The sequence below is a fragment of the Arvicola amphibius genome, chromosome 2, assembly GCF_903992535.2.
Source record: "Arvicola amphibius chromosome 2, mArvAmp1.2, whole genome shotgun sequence".
Taxonomy (NCBI): Eukaryota; Metazoa; Chordata; class Mammalia; order Rodentia; family Cricetidae; genus Arvicola; species Arvicola amphibius.
In genome coordinates this window covers 57,942,065-57,964,069 of record NC_052048.2, presented here as the reverse complement: position 1 = coordinate 57,964,069, position 22,005 = coordinate 57,942,065, and the positions used below count along the sequence as shown (strand labels likewise).

Below are 22,005 nucleotides of genomic sequence, written 5' to 3'. Positions count from 1 at the left end.
TGATATTTTCATATTTCATCAAGAATGGGACGACATCACATGTAAATCTCTGCTCTTCCTATACAGATTTTTGAGGGGTCTCTCTGTTTGTGCCACCTGCTTGCTGAGTGTGCTCCAGGCCATCACTCTCAGCCCCAGAAACTCCTGTTTAGGCAAAGTTCAAAAGAAAATTATCCCCATGTCACAACTTATGGTCTTTGTTTGCCCTTTGTTCTGTCTATTTATCCTTTTCCAGTTACGTTTTTATCTCCATGGTTAAGACCCCTAACGTGACCTCAGACCACCTACTGTATGTTACTGAATCCTGCTCTCTTGTACATTTCAGTTTTCCTATGAAATATGTAATGTCCACATTTTTTTTCTTCAGGGAAGTTTTAGTTATAGGTATCATGGTTCTTACCAGTGGGTACATGCTGATTCTCCTGTGCAGGCACAAGAAGCTGGTCCAGCATCTTTACATCACCAGCTTTTCTCCAAAAGCATCACCAGAGCAAAGGGCCTCCCGGACCATCCTGATGCTCTTGTGCTTCTTTGTGCTCATGTGTATCTTGGATAGCTCTATGATATTTTCAAGGCATATGTTCAAAGATGATCCAATATTCTACTTTATACTGTTGCTTGTGGGCCATAGCTATGCCTCAGTCAGTTCTTTTGTGTTCATCAGCACTGAAAAGTATATAATTGGCCTTTTGAGGTCCATGTGTGAGAGGACAGTGACCAGAGTGTAATATCGCAGCTTCAACAAAGAAGTTGGTTTTGGCCATGCAAAAGCACCTATAACAACAGGATATAGAGAATGGAGGATCCTCGGGGTCTGGTACTCAAAAAGCTGGATGTGGTGTTAGTGAGAGACTTTGTCTAGATGGATAATAAAGACAGGGAAAGAGAAGAACACCTGCAGTATGAATTCTAATTGGTGTTAATAATAAAAACCCAGAGGCATATACAGGGGTTACTGCTGAAGACCAGAGAAGCAGGTTGCCAGTCATGAGAGCTCTTTTACCATTACCAATACTCAAACTGAAGAGGTAACCCTGCCCTCAGACTGCATCCCCAAACTGCCTCTGTCTGTAGTAAAATCTCTGTCCACAGATTTTACTACAGAGGCAAGCATAATCAAAATTCTTTGTAAAGTATTTATACTTGAATCAACTAATATGTCATCCAAGTAATTGATGACCTGCTAATTGATCTCTTGACCCTAATCCACATATTATTGCTTCTGATCACTGCAGTCATAGCTACAGACATTTTGATTTCCTGGCGGGGATAGGAACATTATATGTAAAGTCCTCGTCTACTAATACAGAACTTTTAGGGGTCTCTCCCTGTGTACCATCAGCCTGTTGAATGTCCTCCAGGCTATCATCCTCAGTCCCAAAAGCTCCTGTTTAGCAAAGTTCAAGCACAAATCTCCCTATCACATCTCATTGCTCTTCTACCCATGAGTTTCTCCTGTAGGTCCATACTCAATCACCTCTTAGTGTCTATTACGACCATACACATTTTGAGTAACTATACATATGGTACCCAATTCTAGTATCTTTTATCCATGAATTATGTCATGTGAAGTACATTATCCACACTGCTGGCACTCAGGGAAGCCTTTCTTATTGGTCTCATGGCCCTCTCCAGCGGGTACATGCTGACTCTGCTGTGCAGGCACAAGAAGCTGTCCTGGCATCTTCACAGCACCAGCCTCTCTCCAAAAGCATCTCCAGAGCTAAGGGCCACCCGGGCCACCCTGCTGCTCATGAGCTTCTTCGTGGTTTTCTACATTTTGGACATTGTTATAATCTACTCAAGAATGAAGTTCAAGGATGGCACAATATTCTACTGTATGCAGATTCTTGTGTTGCATAGCTATGCCACAGTCAGTCCTTTTGTGCTGATTAGTACTGAAAAGCATATAATTAAGCTTTTGAGATCAATGTGTGGGAGGACAATAAATATTTGTTATTCAGTGATGGTATGATCCCTTAATATAAACAATATGCTGTCATTAGAGCTGTGAATTGTGACATGGTGGGAACAATCTGTGCCTTAAACTAAAATATGAAATCATCATTTTTCCGTTGAATCTGTTTACCATGTGTGGATGGCAGGTAATATAAAGAAAATTAAACTGCAGGACCCTCAGTTATCATGTGAAGTTTCTATTCCTCCATGGGTTTTCCAAAAAGACCTGTGAGGTGATTCTCACTTGACCTGAGTTAGCACATTCCTTTTAATTTTTTAAACAAAAATTTCTAACTTTTAACTCTGTGTGTGTGTGTGTGTGTGTGTGTGTGCGTGTGTGCATGTGTGTGTGTGTTTCTGTGTGTCTACATGGATGCAAATGCCCATAGATGTCAGAGTTATCAGATACTCTAGAGCTAGAGTTATGGGCCGTTGTGGCCCACCCAAAGTAGGAGAAGGCAATCAGATTTGAGTCCTCTAGGAAACAGCATCCTGGCCTGCTGAGCCATCTCTCTGGCACAGTCTGGTACACTAAACATGTAAGAGCTTATGACATTTTCAATAATTCAGTTGCTGCAGTTGTTTATATTTTGGAAAGCTACATAACGACATGTTGTTTTGAGAATAAATTATGACATGATCAAGAAAACACTTACACATGGAGATAAAAACTATATGCAGACGACCACACTGTTATTTGCACAATGATGCTCATATAACTGGATTTAAAATAGTCATAGTCAAAGGCAGGAGAGCCACTGTCTAGAGGTGCCAGGAGATGGCTTCCCAGTGCTAAAGAATGTTAGTCTTGGTACACGAGGAACAGCTTCAACATCTTACCATGCCAGTGAGAGACACGACTCCACATCTCAGTGAATTACTAACAAAAGACAGAGCTTCAAGGAGTCAAACTGATAGAGACAAAAGACAAAGTACTTTTGATGGGGTCAAAACATGCAAATTTAAATAGTGAATTAGACATAGATAATTACTCAGCTGCAACATCAATCCAAGTCCGCGAGAACTGTCAGATTCTAGTGCGCCTACATATTTGTATCTAGGACCTCTTCAGAGACACACTGCATCCAGGGGAACCCAAACAGTAACACACAGCTGAACGGACTCAGAGGCACACTTCATACAGACCAACACACTTCGACACAGTTCACATAACTGAACACACTCAGAGGCACACATCATACAACCCAACACTCACTCAGAGACATCCTTCACACAGATGTACACACCCAAACATTTCACACAGCTGAACACACTCAGAGGCACACTTCACACAGGTGAACATACACTCAGTGAAAAAATTCACACAGCTTAGCACACACTCAGAGACACACTTCACCCAGCAAAATGTGAGGCACTGTCATGAACATGAAACCATTCACACCTAGAGTTGAGTGGGAAGAGAAAGACTGGAGGTCTGTTCCATGTCCTGTCCACACTTTGAGTGAGTCACAGCGTCCAGACCAGCCTGCGTGTTACCCAATGGAATGGTGTTTAGCAAGGTGATGCGAGAGAACGTTTAAAATATTAATAGTTTGGTTGACTAGAAAGAAACCACACAGCAGTAAGATGCCTAAAACACGTGAGCAGATTGGCCTGGTGGCTCAAGTCTGTAGCCCCGCAGTGGAAACAGGACAGCAAGTACAAGGACAGCATGAGAGACAGAAATGAGTCCAGGCCAGCACACAACAGCAACAACACCAAAAACAAAAATAAAGAACATTTTCATTAAAAAATGCACAAATAAACGTATGGAAAATATGCAAGGGAAAGGTTTAGTATTACTTCATGCCCCTGGGTGAAGAGCATGAAACACACAATGAGACACCACAATCACACACCAGAGCAGCACTGACAATGACTGTCACATGGAATGGCAAATGCTGGGAGCTTTGGGAAAAGTATGGGAATTTCAGAGTCGCAGACAACTCATGGGAGCATCCAAACCTCTCTTCCTAATGCAGAGAAATTAAAAAGTCTGAAATTGGTAGCGACCAATTACATAGGAAGTTAAAAATAGGCAAAGTTTGGGTCGCCTATGTGATGTGACCCTTGCATGTCTCTGGCAGATGTGTCATGGGAGTTTATGAGGAAAGTTTGAGCCCAGCACCCACCCCACCCACCTCACTTTGATGTTTTCTAGGATGCAATGTAGTAAAACTAACAGACAGACAAAATTCCCACCAGGGATGCCATGTTTCTCAGGGCCCCAACGGGATCTTAGTCACACACAGGCATTAGAATTGCAGGTTTCAAAGAGGCATTAAAGGCACCAGTAACCCAAGCCTGTGCAGATCTCCTCAGGCAGAGACCCTCCCCTGCCACGTCCATCTGGGTAAGTGCTCTGCACAGTGCAGACTTGGAAGGTGGTCGGGTCCCAGGCAGAGGAAGAACAGTGGGGCTCAGAGAGGTTTTCAGCATCTGCAGGAGATGCTGAGCTCTGGCAGCCCCTCTGCACAGGGGACTGTGTACTGCACGAACGAGGGGTTCGCAGTGAAGGATGTTTGGTTCTGTAATTTAGAATCTTCCAATGACATTGCATTAATCTTAAGCCTGTATTCCTTTTTTTTGACTGTAAAATTTCACGTGGACTAGCTGTGTCGGCATTCATGTTACATGTGTGCACTTTTAATATGTACAATAAGAGAATCGATGTTTTCTTTTCACATTTCAATTCAAACCCTCTTAGCATCTGTGGTTGTCATATCCCAAATATGAGTATTATAAATGACTTCTGTAGATAGGGCAATTAAAAATAATTTCAGGATCTTTTGAAATGAGTCCCACCCCAATTTCATCTCTTAGAGAATATTGTCTCACTACTACAAAGTATATAACCAAGTTTTCTCATATATTTTTCTCCCTCAGTTCACCTTCAAAAGTTACCAACTTGTGGTGTTGGTCCCTGCCCAGCAAATAAAAAAAAAGAAGTTAAGAAATGTCAGCGGAGGAGACCTTGGAGGAAAAACTTCAGACACCTAACCACACAACACAAAGAGAATATGATGATCTCTCCGGACCCTGAGGAACCAGGAACTGGTAAGTACAGACCTTGGGGGAAACAATCTTTATGTTCAATTAACTGAAATAAAAATCACTTCCCATTCCTCTGCTAGGGGAAATTCATGGCCCTTCCTCTCTTCAGAGAAGCCGACGGGACAGACTATCTCATTCATTTCCTTTGCTCTGTGCACAGCTTTCATATTTTCCCAAACTGCACGTTTTTTCTAGAAAGATAAACTCAATGCTCAGTACTTTTACTGTTACTCACAGTGCGTGTGACAAGGAGGGCAAAGCCACTTAGGGAGAAAGCCAGTCTTGGCTGTGACTGCATTGTGGTGCGGGTCAGGACAGCAGGTTCTTCTGCAGCCCCTGTGACTTTCCCAGAGCTGACAGTGGCGTCTGTGGCCAGGCTCTGCAGATTTCTCTCTCTCACTTTAAAGCAAAGCTGCCCTACTTCAGTTTCTGGAGGAGTATGCAAACACTTAGTGAACATTCTGGCTGCAGGCTTGAGCCCTGGGAAGGCCTGTAATCATTTCAATTACAAAAACAAACGTGAAGGCTAATTTCAGCAGTTTTGCAGAAATAGATCTCATTTCTTAGCCCAATATTGCTTGTGATTTTGCTCATCCTATTACTGATGTTGATTTATTCATGACCTCTCTGAACACAGAGCTGGCCTCTGCTTGGTGATGGTTTGCCTCTCTGATACACCAACCATCTCTCTAGTGTAGTTCCAGCTTTGCAGGTCGAACTGTGCAACACACAGAGGATACTGGCCTCACCTCCTCCTAAGCCCACATGTAGGAGGCAGGAGCAGGTTCCCTTTCCAGACCACCCCATGCATTTTGTATTGTCTCACAGCAGGGGTGAGAATGACGACCACATGCTAAGGATGCATCGCTGGATTCTGATCATAGTGTAAACCTGAGACTGTGTTAATTACATGAAAACCTGAAGTCAGGAGGCAGAACCAGTGGCTAGTGGACAGAAAATAGCCATAGAGGGAAAAGTGGGAGAGCACGGGTAACATCAGAAGATTTAAATCCAGATAAAAACAGCAGAGGTGAGCTGTAGAAAGTTGGCAAAATCAAGGGCATATTTCATAAAAATAAGGGTGGACAGCCATTCCTCAGCCCTGACATAGACGATGCTCTGTTTGCTCTCAGCACCAGATGATGGGTGGGCTGTATATATGCTACAGAGGAGGAAGCAGCCATTACTCCTGACTGTCTTCTCCCTGGGTGCAGTGCACCCACAGGGCCCTAGGCACCCAGCAGGCACTAGGGACTGCAAAGGTTTCTTCTTTCCCTTCCAGTCTCCACTTCCCTCCAGATCCCAAGTTCAGGTCATTGTCCTGACCACTGGTCACTGGTTTGAGAACTATTTGATGATGTCAGTGACCTCGGGTTGTCTATGATTTGGGTAAAGACAGAATGACGCAGTATCTACAGTCATGACTTCCTGGCTCTTTGCTGTACAGGGAGGGGATTCTAATTCTGTAGTCCTGAGCAGTTGAAGCCTTCACAGCCGTTTCTAGCAGGAAATGCTCAGGATCCTTCTGGACATTTCTTCATCCCAGTGCGGTTTTTTCCTTCTCTTCTGTTTTTTAAGGCTTTCTATTGTCTTTCCCAATGTGGCCTCTCTCATGGTTCTTATTTCACAAAGCCCCATCATTTCTTTGTTACTTAAGCCCTTATATTCAGAACACCAACCCTTTCTCTTTGCAGGATACAAGAGGCCTTCCCAGAGCCATCTCAGCATATTCCCTCCAAGTTCTATGTTGAGAAGTGCCTCTTAAATCACCCTGCTGAGGTCATAGAATGTCTGTTGTGTTTGCTGACCACAAAGACCATGCTGAGCTGGGCAGATGTGAACTGAGGTGCTGATATGGAAGGGTAGACTGGCTACGAGAAGCCTTATAGCTTGTTTCCTGAAGGGTGCACAATTCTGAGAATGCTCTCCATAACACTGACACATTAGCCAAGCCAGCAGCATCTTTCTTCTCAGGACTTACTTTGAAATATGTAAAGAATTTGTCACCATGTTAGCTTTGATGTAGAAATTGAATGGATGCAATTGGGTGTCCTGCAAAATGTGGACATAGTGTATAATGAGAGGGAGTTGTGTGTCACCTGGCCAACTGGTGCCCATTAATATATAAAATTTTTTCCCTATCCTTGGTCTGCGCTTTGTAGAAAGGAGGAGAACTTTCTCTTGGTGCTGTGGAATTCCACCTCCAGAAAAGCTCTTCCAGTTGTTTCAAAGCAGTGTACCCTGAAGACAAGATGTTAGGAGTATCACTGAGGGTTCAAGGCCTCTTCCCCTGCCTTGTTTTCTAAAGAACTTAAGGTTTCAGGGCTGTGGTTTCTGAAGTGACAGTGAACATGAGGTTTTATAGGTAATGAAACACAGCACACAGGAGTTTGACAATGAGATATCTGTGTAAGAATAAAGGTTCCCTCTGTCCCCTTCTCTTTCTCTCTTTTCTCTTTGTCTTTATGTTTTTTTATGAACTAAAAAGAGCTAAGTAAAAACTGGGTATTTGGCAGTAATAACATGTTATATACCAAGGCTAAAATGTATGTTTCAGATTAGCCTGTCTTTAGATATTTATTTAGTTTTTTATTTGTTTTTGTTTATGTACGTATTGTCAGTAAATGAATGTTTTGTCTGCAAGTACATCTGCACATCAGAAACAGGTATCAGATCCCATGGGGTTACAGCTAAAGACAGCTGTGAGCCACGATGTGGCTACTGGAAATTGAACTCACGACCTCTGATAGAAGAGCAGTGCTCTTAACCGCTGAGCAATCTCTACAGCCGAGATTTTTAGTTCATATTTAATTGCATTGTGTGTGTGTGTGTGTCTGTGTGTGCAAGTGTGTGTGTGTTCATACAGGTGTGCAGATGTACACAGAATCCACAATAGGGCATCGGATCCCATCGAGCTAGAGTGAGTCAGAAGCACTTGGAAACTCGTTGTTGTGGAAACTGGGAAGCAATCCTGAGTTACCTGAGAGAGCAGTATGTGCTCTTAACTGCTGAGCCTTCTCTCAGTCTCCCACGCTAGTCTTTTTAGTCTTTTTTGTGGGTGTTGAGGCCCATGCTCAGATCTTCTGCTTCCTCAACCAGTGCTCTTTTCCTTGGCGCCATTCCCTGGCCCCTTGCAGCTAATCATTTAGAGTGTTTCAGTGCATGTGTTATCTAATATGAACTGCATGTATTTCAACACATAAACACACATATACACATGCTTGTATACTCAGCATCTATTCTGTTCGTCTACAGAGGTCATCCTGGACTGGTGACAGTGTGTTGCATGGAACTTGGAGTCTCACAGAACCTTTATTTCCACTTCATTGTGATTTCCCTAGGATCATTACAAGAGAATCCATTCTGAACACAATACATGTGTGCAGAAAATTATTTTCCTTATCTTTCCTTTTGGAAAATTGATCTTTCTCCTCGTTCCCTTCTCCTCCATTGACTGGGACCTGAAAAATACCTTTATATTTTATAGGGACATTCAGAATTAAATGGAAATAATTTAATCTAACTTCACCCAAGATACCATGCTATATAGAATACCCAGTCTATTTATCTGGTAATCGATTAACTCTTCTTGTGATAGTATAAAATTTTTATATTTGGATATTGTCTTTAAAAATATTTTCACCACGTATTCATCACAATTCTGAGTTTTTAAATAAACCCATATGTTTATTGATTTTAATATGTTTTCTTTCCCTTAATACCAGATGATATGTTCACATGGTCTAAATTATTATACAATAGCTTCATCTTATAACCTATATTTTTAAATGACATTTATTCTACGGCCATTTCACTGGACAAACTATAAAATGTTAGTGCTCTCATGTGTGCTAGAAAAACATTGTAGAGTTGGTTCTCTCTCTACCTTCCATGGGTTCTGAGGATTGACTCGAGATCAAACTTTCATGTCCATGTCTAAAGTTGTTATCCTTCTGTCTCTACCTCTTAAGACTAGCCCACCAGCATGCACCACCACACATGTCCTTGTTGTTTGCACCACCTGCTTTGTATGGATGATGCTACATGAAATCAAACATGTGTTCTATTAGAGACATTCTGCCAGCAGCCCATTTTACAAACTTCCTGGTAGAAATTTTAGAGTCATGACCTTTGAGTCTGGAGAAATAACAGCACTCACTTGCAGGAGAGATGACATCAGAATCCTAAGGATTTCACATTTCATGTTGGCTTGGGTGCTTTTCCTTTCTCTGGCACAACATGATGGAATGAATGGCCCTGAAGCTACTGTAATTGTAGTTCTGTATGAATTCACAGAGTCACTCTCAATTCTCATACTAAATGAGAAAAAATTAGAACCTGTGTTTGGCTGATATTTGATAGTGACCAAAAGCTTGCTTGTACTGAAACATGGTCAAGGTGAACAGAGAAACAGCAGGATTCAAAAAAGGAAGCACATTGGAGCTCTGTAGAGGTTTGTGCAGATGTCACATTGCTCTTGCTTTCTTCCCTCATTTCTGTATTTTTCATTTCAGGCACGGATCGAGCTGAACATCATTAACAGAGCTGCCTTAACTCTCCCATGCTACACACATAAGGCATACATGAGAAAGGCATCAGCCAACACTTCACAGAGACCATCATGTGCTGGACACACTTCATGACTGGTGTGTAGACTTCCTTGCATGTCACTCCCAATGTATTCCAGACACAGGCACATGGCTGTCCACATGATCTAGAGGAGGTGTCTGGAACTCTGCCTCAGAGTCCTCAAAGCTACGCTCTGAGACTATGGCCGGTCACGGGGAGAATTTGAACTAGTCTACTAGGGATCAAAATTCTCAACATTTTAATAAAACTTTATTAAGAATCTTTGTTAGTAAAGGAACAGAACAAAGAGGGCACTGAAATAAACGACCCTATTCATGTCAAGCCCATGGGCGTTCTGTCCTGTGAAGGTGGCATTTCTAGTTTATGCAGTCTTCCTAATTCGAATTCACCACCAACAGCTGCTTGTGTCCCTGATGATGAGAACTCTGCAGGGGAGAACAGGACAGTTCATAGGGACGCTCTCACAGCAGCAGTGGGGACGGCCGTGTGTGCTGTGATGCACAGTTGTTGGTTTCCATGAATGCCCATGTGCAGGGAGCCTCACAAAGGACAGAGAACAATGACACTGGAAAAGCACTAGGACAATGGGGACAAAGGGTGTCTTCTGAGGTTGGGGTGAGCTGACGTAGAGGATTGCAATGGAGAAGGATGAACTGAGCTCAACTGGTCATGCATTCCCAAGGTGATAGCATTGGTTAAGATTCATGGTCATGGTTGACTAGGATGAGGGGTCTCTTGATTTTTGCCCACAAGGTTTACTCTGTGCTTTTTGACCACGTAAGATGAGTCAGAAGATCAAGCTGTACACTTACACTAACATTAGAAACACCGTCTTCTCTGAGATAAGCATTGGGATCTCAGGCAACAGTGTCCTTCTCCTCTCCCATGTCCTCACACTCAGTAGTGAGCACAAGCCCAGACTCACTGACTTGCCCGTTGGCTTCTTGGCTGCAATCCACCTTCTGATGCTGCTGGTTGCGAGCATCATAGCTACTGATATTTTCATATTTCATCAAGAATGGGACGACATCACATGTAAATCTCTGCTCTTCCTATACAGATTTTTGAGGGGTCTCTCTGTTTGTGCCACCTGCTTGCTGAGTGTGCTCCAGGCCATCACTCTCAGCCCCAGAAACTCCTGTTTAGCAAAGTTCAAAAGAAAATTATCCCCATGTCACAACTTATGGTCTTTGTTTGCCCTTTGTTCTGTCTATTTATCCTTTTCCAGTTACGTTTTTATCTCCATGGTTAAGACCCCTAACGTGACCTCAGACCACCTACTGTATGTTACTGAATCCTGCTCTCTTGTACATTTCAGTTTTCCTATGAAATATGTAATGTCCACATCGTTCATCTTTAGGGAAGTTTTAGTTATGGGTATCATGGTTCTTACCAGTGGGTACATGCTGATTCTCCTGTGCAGGCACAAGAAGCAGGTCCAGCATCTTCACATCACCAGCTTTTCTCCAAAAGCATCACCAGAGCAAAGGGCCTCCCGGACCATCCTGATGCTCTTGTGCTTCTTTGTGCTCATGTGTATCTTGGATAGCTCTATGATATTTTCAAGGCATATGTTCAAAGATGATCCAATATTCTACTTTATACTGTTGCTTGTGGGCCATAGCTATGCCTCAGTCAGTCCTTTTGTGTTCATCAGCACTGAAAAGGATATAATTGGCCTTTTGAGGTCCATGTGTGAGAGGACAGTGACCAGAGTGTAATATCGCAGCTTCAACACAGAAGTTGGTTTTGGCCATGCAAAAGCACCTATAACAACAGGATATAGAGAATGGAGGATCCTCGGGGTCTGGTACTCAAAAAGCTGGATGTGATCTTAGTGAGAGACTTTGTCTAGATGGATAATAAAGACAGGGAAAGAGAAGAACACCTGCAGTATGAATTCTAATTGGTGTTAATAATAAAAACCCAGAGGCATATACAGGGGTTACTGCTGAAGACCAGAGAAGCAGGTTGCCAGTCATGAGAGCTCTTTTACCATTACCAATACTCAAATTGAAGAGGTGACCCAGCTCTCAGACTGCATCCCCAAACTGCCTCTGTCTTTACCAATCCACAGATTTTACTACAGAGGCAAGCATAATCAAAATTCTTTGTAAAGTATTTTTACTTGAATCGACTAATATGTCATCCAAGTAATTGATGACCTGCTAATTGATCTCTTGACCCTAATCCACATATTATTGCTTCTGATCATTGGAGTCATACCTACAGACATTTTGATTTCCTAGCAGGGATAGGAACATTATATGTAAATTCCTCGTCTACTAATACAGAACTTTTAGGGGTCTCTCCCTGTGTACCATCAGCCTGTTGAATGTCCTCCAGGCTATCATCCTCAGTCCCAGAAGCTCCTGTTTAGCAAAGTTCAAGCACAAATCTCCCTATCACATCTCATTGCTCTTCTACCCATGAGTTTCTCCTGTAGGTCCATAGTCAATCATCTCTTAGTGTCTATTATGACTATACACATTTTGACCTTGAGTAACTATACATATGGTACCTAATTCTAGTATCTTTTATCCATGAATTATGTCATGTGAAGTACATTTTCCACACTGCTGGCACTCAGGGAAGCCTTTCTTATTGGTCTCATGGCCCTCTCCAGCGGGTACATGCTGACTCTGCTGTGCAGGCACAAGAAGCTGTCCTGGCATCTTCACAGCACCAGCCTCTCTCCAAAAGCATCTCCAGAGCTAAGGGCCACCCGGACCATCCTGCTGCTCATGAGCTTCTTCGTGGTTTTCTACATTTTGGACATTGTTATAATCTACTCAAGAATGAAGTTCAAGGATGGCACAATATTCTACTGTATGCAGATTCTTGTGTTGCATAGCTATGCCACAGTCAGTCCTTTTGTGCTGATTAGTACTGAAAAGCATATAATTAAGCTTTTGAGATCAATGTGTGGGAGGACAATAAATATTTGATTATTCAGTGATGGTATGATCCCTTAATATAAACAATATGCTGTCATTAGAGCTGTGAATTGTGACATGGTGGGAACAATCTGTGCCTTAAACTAAAATATGAAATCATCATTTTTCCATTGAATCTGTTTACCATGTGTGGATGGCAGGTAATATAAAGAAAATTAAACTGCAGGCCCCTCAGTTATCATGTGAAGTTTCTATTTCTCCATGGGTTTTCCAAAAAGACCTGTGAGGTGGTTCTCACTTGACCTGAGTTAGCACATTCCTTTTAATTTTTTAAACAAAAATTTCTAACTTTTAACTCTCACTGTGTGTGTGTGTGCATGCGTGCATGTGTGTGTGTGTTTCTGTGTGTCTACATGGATGCAAATGCCCATAGATGTCAGAGTTATCAGATACTCTAGAGCTAGAGTTATGGGCCGTTATGGCCCACCCAAAGTAGGAGAAGGCAATCAGATTTGAGTCCTCTAGGAAACAGCATCCTGGCCTGCTGAGCCATCTCTCTGGCACAGTCTGGTACACTAAACATGTAAGAGCTTATGACATTTTCAATAATTCAGTTGCTGCAGTTGTTTATATTTTGGAAAGCTACATAACGACATGTTGTTTTGAGAATAAATTATTACATGATCCACAAAACACATACACATGGAGATAAAAACTATATGCAGACGACCACACTGTTATTTGCACAATGATGCTCATATAACTGGATTTAAAATAGTCATAGTCAAAGGTAGGAGAGCCACTGTCTAGAGGTGCCAGGAGATGTCTTCCCAATGCTAAAGAATGTTAGTCTTGGTACACGAGGAACAGCTTCAACATCTTACCATGCCAGTGAGAGACACGACTCCACATCTCAGTGAATTACTAACAAAAGACAGAGCTTCAAGGAGTCAATCTGATAGAGACAAAAGGCAAAGTACTTTTGATGGGGTCAAAACATGCAAATTTAAATAGTGAATTAGACATAGATAATTACTCAGCTGCAACATCAATCCAAGTCCGCGAGAACTGTCAGATTCTAGTGCGCCTACATATTTATATCTAGGACCTCTTCAGAGACACACTGCATCCAGGGGAACCCAAACAGTAATACACAGCTGAACGGACTCAGAGGCACACTTCATACAGACCAACACACTTCGACACAGTTCAAATAACTGAACATACTCAGAGGCACACATCATACAACCCAACACTCACTCAGAGACATCCTTCACACATGTACACACTTACCCAAACATTTCACACAGCTGAACACACTCAGAGGCACACTTCACACAGGTGAACATACACTCAGTGAAAAAATTCACACAGCTTAGCACACACTCAGAGACATACTTTACCCAGCAAAATGTGAGGCACTGTCATGAACATGAAACCATTCACACCTGGAGTTGAGTGGGAAGAGAAAGACTGGAGGTCTGTTCCATGTCCTGTCCACACTTTGAGTGAGTCACAGCGTCCAGACCAGCCTGCGTGTTACCCAATGGAATGGTGTTTAGCAAGGTGATGCGAGAGAACGTTTAAAATATCAATAGTTTGGTTGACTAGAAAGAAACCACACAGCAGTAAGATGCCTAAAACACGTGAGCAGAGGGGCTTGGTGGCTGAAGTCTGTAGCACCGCAGTGGAAACAGGACAGCAAGTACAAGGACAGCATGAGAGACAGGAGTGAGTCCAGGCCAGCACACAACAGCAGCAACACCAAAAACAAAAATAAAGAACATTTTCATTAAAAAAAATGCACAAATAAACGTATGGAAAATATGCAAGGGAAAGGTTTAGTATTACTTCATGCCCCTGGGTGAAGAGCATGAAACACACAATGAGACACCACAATCACACACCAGAGTAGCACTGACACTGACTGTCATATGAAATGGCAAATGCTGGGAGCTTTGGGAAAAGTATGGGAATTTCAGAGTCGCAGACAACTCATGGAAGCATCCAAACCTCTCTTCCTAATGCAGAGAAATTAAAAAGTCTGTAATTGGTAGCGACCAGTTACATAGGAAGTTAAAAATGAGCAAAGTTTGGGTCGCCTATGTGATGTGACCCTTGCATTTCTCTGGCAGATGTGTCATGGGAGTTTATGAGGAAAGTTTGAGCCCAGCACCCACCCCACCCACCTCACTTTGATGTTTTCTAGGATGCAATGTAGTAAAACTAACAGACAGACAAAATTCCCACCAGGGATGCCATGTTTCTCAGGGCCCCAACGGGATCTTAGTCACACACAGGCATTAGAACTGCAGGTTTCAGAGAGGCATCAAAGGCACCAGTAACCCAAGCCTGTGCAGATCTCCTCAGGCAGAGACTCTCCCCTGTCATGTCCATCTGGGTAAGTGCTCTGCACAGTGCAGACTTGGAAGGTGGTCGGGTCCCAGGCAGAGGAAGAACAGTGGGGCTCAGAGAGGTTTTCAGCTTCTGCAGGAGATGCTGAGCTCTGGCAGCCCCTCGGCACAGGGGACTGTGTACTGCACGAACGAGGGGTTCGCAGTGAAGGATGTTTGGTTCTGTAATTTAGAATCTTCCAATGACATTGCATTAATCTTAAGCCTGATTTGACTGTAAAATTTCACGTGGACTAGCTGTGTCGGCATTCATGTTACATGTGTGCACTTTTAATATGTACAATAAGAGAATCGATGTTTTCTTTTCACATTTCAATTCAAACCCTCTTAGCATCTGTGGTTGTCATATCCCAAATATGAGTATTATAAATGACTTCTGTAGATAGGGCAATTAAAAATAATTTCAGGATCTTTTGAAATGAGTCCCACCCCAATTTCATCTCTTAGAGAATATTGTCTCACTACTACAAAGTATATAACCAAGTTTTCTCATATATTTTTCTTCCTCAGTTCACCTTCAAAAGTTACCAACTTGTGGTGTTGGTCGCTGCCCAGCAAATAAAATAAAAAGAAGTTAAGAAATGTCAGCGGAGGAGACCATGGAGGAAAAACTTCAGACACCTAACCACACAACACAAAGAGAATATGATGATCTCTCCGGACCCTGAGGAACCAGGAACTGGTAAGTACAGACCTTGGGGGAAACAATCTTTATGTTCAATTAACTGAAATAAAAATCACTTCCCATTCCTCTGCTAGGGGAAATTCATGGCCCTTCCTCTCTTCAGAGAAGCCGACGGGACAGACTATCTCATTCATTTCCTTTGCTCTGTGCACAGCTTTCATATTTTCCCAAACTGCACGTTTTTCTAGAAAGATAAACTCAATGCTCAGTACTTTTACTGTTACTCACAGTGCGTGTGACAAGGAGGGCAAAGCCACTTAGGGAGAAAGCCAGTCTTGGCTGTGACTGCATTGTGGGGCGGATCAGGACAGCAGGTTCTTCTGCAGCCCCTGTGACTTTCCCAGAGCTGACAGTGGCGTCTGTGGCCAGGCTCTGCAGATTTCTCTCTCTCACTTTAAAGCAAAGCTGCCCTACTTCAGTTTCTGGAGGAGTATGCAAACACTTAGTGAACATTCTGGCTGCAGGCTTGAGCCCTGGGAAGGCCTGTAATCATTTCAATTACAAAAACAAACGTGAAGGCTAATTTCAGCAGTTTTGCAGAAATAGCTCTCATTTCTGAGCCCAATATTGCTTGTGATTTTGCTCATCCTATTACTGATGTTGATTTATTCATGGCCTCTCTGAACACAGAGCTGGCCTCTGCTTGGTGATGGCTTGCCTCTCCTGATACACCAACCATCTCTCTAGTGTAGTTCCAGCTTTGCAGGTCGAACTGTGCAACACACAGAGGATACTGGCCTCACCTCCTCCTAAGCCCACATGTAGGAGGCAGGAGCAGGTTCCCTTTCCAGACCACCCCATGCATTTTGTATTGTCTCACGGCAGGGGTGAGAATGACGACCACATGCTAAGGATGCATCGCTGGATTCTGATCATAGTGTAAACCTGAGACTGTGTTAATTACATGAAAACGTGAAGTCAGGAGGCAGAACCAGTGGCTAGTGGACAGAAAATAGCCATAGAGGGAAAAGTGGGAGAGCACAGGTAACATCAGAAGATTTAAATCCAGATAAAAACAGCAGAGGTGAGCTGTAGGAAGTTGGCAAAATCAAGGGCATATTTCATAAAAATAAGGGTGGACAGTCATTCCTCAGCCCTGACATAGACGATGCTCTGTTTGCTCTCAGCACCAGATGATGGGTGGGCTGTATATATGCTACAGAGGAGGAAGCAGCCATTACTCCTGACTGTCTTCTCCCTGGGTGCAGTGCACCCACAGGGCCCTAGGCACCCAGCAGGCACTAGGGACTGCAAAGGTTTCTTCTTTCCCTTCCACTCTCCACTTCCCTCCAGATCCCAAGTTCAGGTCATTGTCCTGACCACTGGTCACTGGTTTGAGAACTATTTGATGATGTCAGTGACCTCGGGTTGTCTATGATTTGGGTAAAGACAGAATGACGCAGTATCTACAGTCATGACTTCCTGGCTCTTTGCAGTACAGGGAGGGGATTCTAATTCTGTAGTCCTGAGCAGTTGAAGCCCTCACAGCCATTTCTAGCAGGAAATGCTCAGGATCCTTCTGGACATTTCTTCATCCCAGTGCGGTTTTGTCTTCTCTTCTGTTTTTTAAGCCTTTCTATTGTCTTTCCCAGTGTGTCCTCTCTCATGGTTCTTATTTCACAAAGCCCCATGATTTCTCTGTTACTTAAGCCCTTATATTCAGAACACCAACCCTTTCTCTTTGCAGGACACAAGAGGCCTTCCCAGAGCCATCTCAGCATATTCCCTCCAAGTTCTATGTTGAGAAGTGCCCCTTAAATCACCCTGCTGAGGTCATAGAATTTCTGTTGTGTTTGCTGACCACAAAGACCATGCTGAGCTGGGCAGATGTGAACTGAGGTGCTGATCTGGGAGGGTAGGACAGGCCACGAGAGGCCTTATAGCTTGTTTCCTGAAGGGTGCACAATTCTGAGAATGCTCTCCATAACACTGACACATTAGCCAAGCCGGCAGCATCTTTCTTCACAGGACTTACTTTGAAATATGTAAAGAATTTGTCACCATGTTTGCTTTGATGTAGAAATTGAATGGATGCAATTGGGTGTCCTGCAAAATGTGGACATAGTGTACAATGAGAGGGAGTTGTATGTCTCCTGGCAAACTGGTGCCCATTATTATATAAAATTATGTCCCTATCCCTGTTCTGTGCTTTGTAGAAAGGAGGAGAACTTTCTCTTGGTGCTGTGGAATTCCACCTCCAGAAAAGCTCTTCCAGTTGTTTCAAAGCAGTGTTTTCTGAAGACAAGATGTTGAGAATATCACTGAGGGTCAAGGCCTCTGCCTCTGCCTTGTTTTCTAAAGAACTTAAGGTTTCAGGGCTGTGGTTTCTGAAGTGACAGTGAACATGAGATTTTATAGGTAATGAAACACAGCACACAGGAGTTTGACAATGAGATATCTGTGTAAGAATAAAGGTTCCCTCCGTCCCCTTCTCTTTCTCTTTCTTCTCTTTGTTCTTTATGTTTTTTTATGAACTAAAAAGAGCTAAGTAAAAACTGAGTATTTGGCAATAATAACATGTTATATACCAAGGCTAAAATGTATGTTTCAGATTAGCCTGTCTTTACATTTTTATTTAGTTTTTTATTTGTTTTTGTTTATGTACGTATTGTCAGTAAATGAGTGCTTTGTCTGCAAGTACATCTGCACATCAGAAACAGGTATCAGATCCCATGGGGTACAGCTAAAGACAGTTGTGAGCCACGATGTGGCTACTGGAAATTGAACTCACGACCTCTGATAGAAGAGCAGTGCTCTTAACCGCTGAGCAATCTCTACAGCCAAGATTTGTAGTTCATATTTAATTGCATTGTATGTGTCTGTGTGTCTGTGTGTGCATGTGTGTGTGTGTGTTCAGACAGGTGTGCAGATATACACAGAGTCCACAATAGGGCATCGGATACCCTGGAGCTAGAGTGAGTCAGAAGCACTTGGAAGCTGGTTGTTGTGGAAACTGGGAACCAATCCTGAGTTACTTGCGAGAGTAGTATGTGCTCTTAACTGCTGAGCCTTCTCTCAGTCTCCCACACTAGTCTTTTTAGTCTTTTTTTGTGGGTGTTGAGGCCCACGCTCAGATCTTCTGCTTCCTCAACCAGTGCTCTTTTCCTTGGCGCCATTCCCCTGCCCCTTCAAGCTCATATTTTAGAGTGTTTCAGTGCATGTGTTATCTAACATGAACTTCATGTATTTCAACACATAAACACACATATACACATGCTTGTATACTCAGCATCTATTCTGTAAGTCTACAGAGGTCATCCTGGACTGGTGACAGTGTGTTACATGGAACTTGGAGTCTCATAGAACCTTTATTGCCACTTCACTGTGATTTCCCCAGGATCATTTCAAGAAAATCCATTCTGAACACAATACATGTGTGCAGAAAATTATTTTCCTTTTGGAAAATTGATCTTTCTCCTCGTTCCCTTCTCCTCCATTAACTGGGACCTGAAAAATACCTTTATATTTTATAGGGACATTCAGAATTAAATGGAAATAATTTAATCTAACTATTCACCCAAGATACCATTGCTATATAGAATACCCAGTCTATTTATCTGGTAATCGATTAACTCTTCTTGTGATAGTATAAAATTTTTATATTTGGATATTGTCTTTAAAAATATTTTCACCAATTTTTCATCAGCATTCTGAATTTTTAAATAAACCCGTATGTTTATTGATTTTAATATGTTTTCTTTCCCTTAATACCAGATGATATGTTCACATGGTCTAAATTATTATACAATAGCTTCATCTTATATCCTACATTTTTAAATGACATCTATTCTAAGGCCATCTCACTGGACAAACTATAAAATGTTAGTGCTCTCATGTGTGCTAGAAAAACATTGTAGAGTTGGTTCTCTCTCTACCTTCCATGCGTTCTGAGGATTGACTCGGGATCAAGCTTTCATATCTATGTCTAAAATTGTTATCCTCCTGTCTCTACCTCTTAAGACTAGCCTACCAGCATGCACCACCACACATGTCCTTGTTTTTTGCACCACCTGCTTTGTATGGATGACGCTACATGAAATCAAACACGTGGTCTATTCGAGACATTCTGCCAGCAGACCATTTTACAAACTTCCTGGTAGAAATTTTAGAGTCATGACCTTTGAGTCTGGAGAAATAACAGCACTCACTTGCAGGAGAGATGACGTCAGAATCCTAAGGATTTCACATTTCATGTTGGCTTGGGTGCTTTTCCTTTCTCTGGCACCACATGATGGAATGAATGGCCCTGAAGCTACTGTAATTGTAGTTCTGTATGAATTCACAGAGTCACTCTCAATTCTCATACTAAATGAGAAAAAATTAGAACCTGTGTTTGGCTGATATTTGATAGTGACCAAAAGCTTGCTTGTACTGAAACATGGTCAAGGTGAACAGAGAAACAGCAGGATTCAAAAAAGGAAAGCACATTGGAGCTCTGTAGAGGTTTGTGCAGATGTCACATTGCCCTTGCTTTCTTCCCTCATTTCTGTCTTTTTCATTTCAGGTACAGATGGAGCTGAACATCATTAACATTGCTGCCTTAACTCTCCCGTGCTACACAATAAGGCATACATGAGAAAGGCATCAGCCAACACTTCACAGAGACCATCATGTGCTGGACACACTTCATGCTTGGTGTGTAGACTTCCTTGCATGTCACTCCCAATGTATTCCAGATACAGGCACATGGCTGTCCACATGATCTAGAGGAGGTGTCTGGAACTCTGCCTCAGAGTCCTCAAAGCTACGCTCTGAGAAAATGGCAGGTCACGGGGAGAATTTGAACTAGTCTACTAGGGATCACAATTCTCACCATTTTAATAAAACTTTATTAGGAATATTTGGTAGTAAAGGAACAGAACAAAGAGGGCACTGAAATAAACGACCCTATTCATGTCAAGCCCATGGGCGTTCTGTCCTGTGAAGGTGGCATTTCTAGTTTATGCAGTCTTCCTAATTCAAATTCACCACCAACAGCTGCTTGTGTCCCTGATGATGAGAACTCTGCAGGGGAGAATAGGACAGTTCATAGAGACGCAATCACAGCAGCAGTGGAAATGGCAGTGTGTGCTGTGATGCACAGTTGTTGGTTTCCATGAATGCCCATGTGCAAGGGAGCCTCACAAAGGACAGAGAACAACGACACTGGAAAAGCACTAGGACAATGGGGACAAAGGGTGTCTTCTGAGGTTGGGGTGAGCTTACGTAGAGGATTAAAATGGAGAAGGATGAACTGAACTCAACTGGTCATGTATTCCCAAGGTGATAGCATTGGTTAAGATTCACGGTCAAGGCTGTCTGGCATGAGGGGTCTCTTGATTTTTGCCCACAAGGTTTACTCTGTGCTTTTTGACCACGTAAGATGAGTCAGAAGATCAAGCTGTACACTTACACTAACATTAGAAACACCATCTTCTCTGAGATAAGCATTGGAATCTCAGGCAACAGTGTCCTTCTCCTCTTCCATGTCCTTGCACTCAGTAGTGAGCACAAGCCCAGACTCACTGACTTGCCCGTTGGCTTCTTGGCTGCAATCCACCTTCTGATGCTGCTGGTTGCGAGCATCATAGCTACTGATATTTTCATATTTCATCAAGGATGGGACAATAATACATGTAAAACTCTTCTCTTCCTATACAGATTTTTGAGGGGTCTCTCTGTTTGTGCCACCTGCTTGCTGAGTGTGCTCCAGGCCATCACTCTCAGCCCCAGAAACTCCTGGTTAGCAAAGTTCAAAAGAAAATTATCCCCATGTCACAACTTATGGTCTCTGTTTGCCCTTTGTTCTGTCTATTCTTCCTTTTCCACTTACCTTTTTATCTTCATGGTTAAGACTCCTAATGTGACTTCAAACCACCTACTGTATATTACTGGATCCTGCTCTCTTGTACATTTCAGTTTCCCAATGAAATATGTAATGTCCACATCGTTCATCCTCAGGGAAGTTTTAGTTATGGGTATCATGGTTTTCTCCAGTGGGTACATGCTGATTCTCCTGCGCAGGCACAAGAAACAGGTCCAGCATCTTCACATCACCAGCTCTTCTCCAAAAGCATCACCAGAGCAAAAGGCCTCCTGGATCATCCTGATGCTCTTGTGCTTCTTTGTGCTCATGTGTATCTTAGATAGCTTTATGATATTCTCAAGGCATATCTTCAAAGATGATCCCATATTCTACCTTATCCTGATGCTTGTGAGCCATAGCTATGCCTCAGTCAGTCCTTTTGTGTTCATCAGCACTGAAAAGGATATAATTGTCCTTTTTTTGTCCATATGTGAGAGGACAGTCGCCATAGTGTAATATCATAGCCTCCACAAAGAATTTGGTTTTGGTCACGCATAAGCACCGATAACAACAAGATACAGAGAATGGAGGATCCTCAGGGTTTAGTACTGAAGAGCCTGG

At 42.6% G+C, this 22,005-nt stretch overlaps 2 protein-coding genes and 2 pseudogenes across 2 annotated transcripts; all 4 read left to right on the top strand.

Annotated features, from left to right (window-relative positions):
• Positions 1–389: 389 nt before the first annotated feature.
• Positions 390–1,975, top strand: LOC119807159 (annotated as a pseudogene).
• An 8,410-nt stretch (positions 1,976–10,385) lies between these two features.
• Positions 10,386–11,324, top strand: LOC119807158 (vomeronasal type-1 receptor 48-like). The gene has a single exon (XM_038319292.1). The coding sequence runs from the start codon at positions 10,386–10,388 to the stop codon at positions 11,322–11,324; it is 939 nt and encodes a 312-aa protein (XP_038175220.1).
• Positions 11,325–11,745: 421 nt separating this feature from the next.
• On the top strand, positions 11,746–12,486 carry LOC119807156 (annotated as a pseudogene).
• An 8,475-nt stretch (positions 12,487–20,961) lies between these two features.
• On the top strand, positions 20,962–21,900 carry LOC119807155 (vomeronasal type-1 receptor 48-like). The gene has a single exon (XM_042054528.1). It carries the CDS (start codon positions 20,962–20,964, stop codon positions 21,898–21,900), a length of 939 nt encoding a protein of 312 aa, XP_041910462.1.
• The last annotated feature ends 105 nt before the right edge of the window (positions 21,901–22,005 follow it).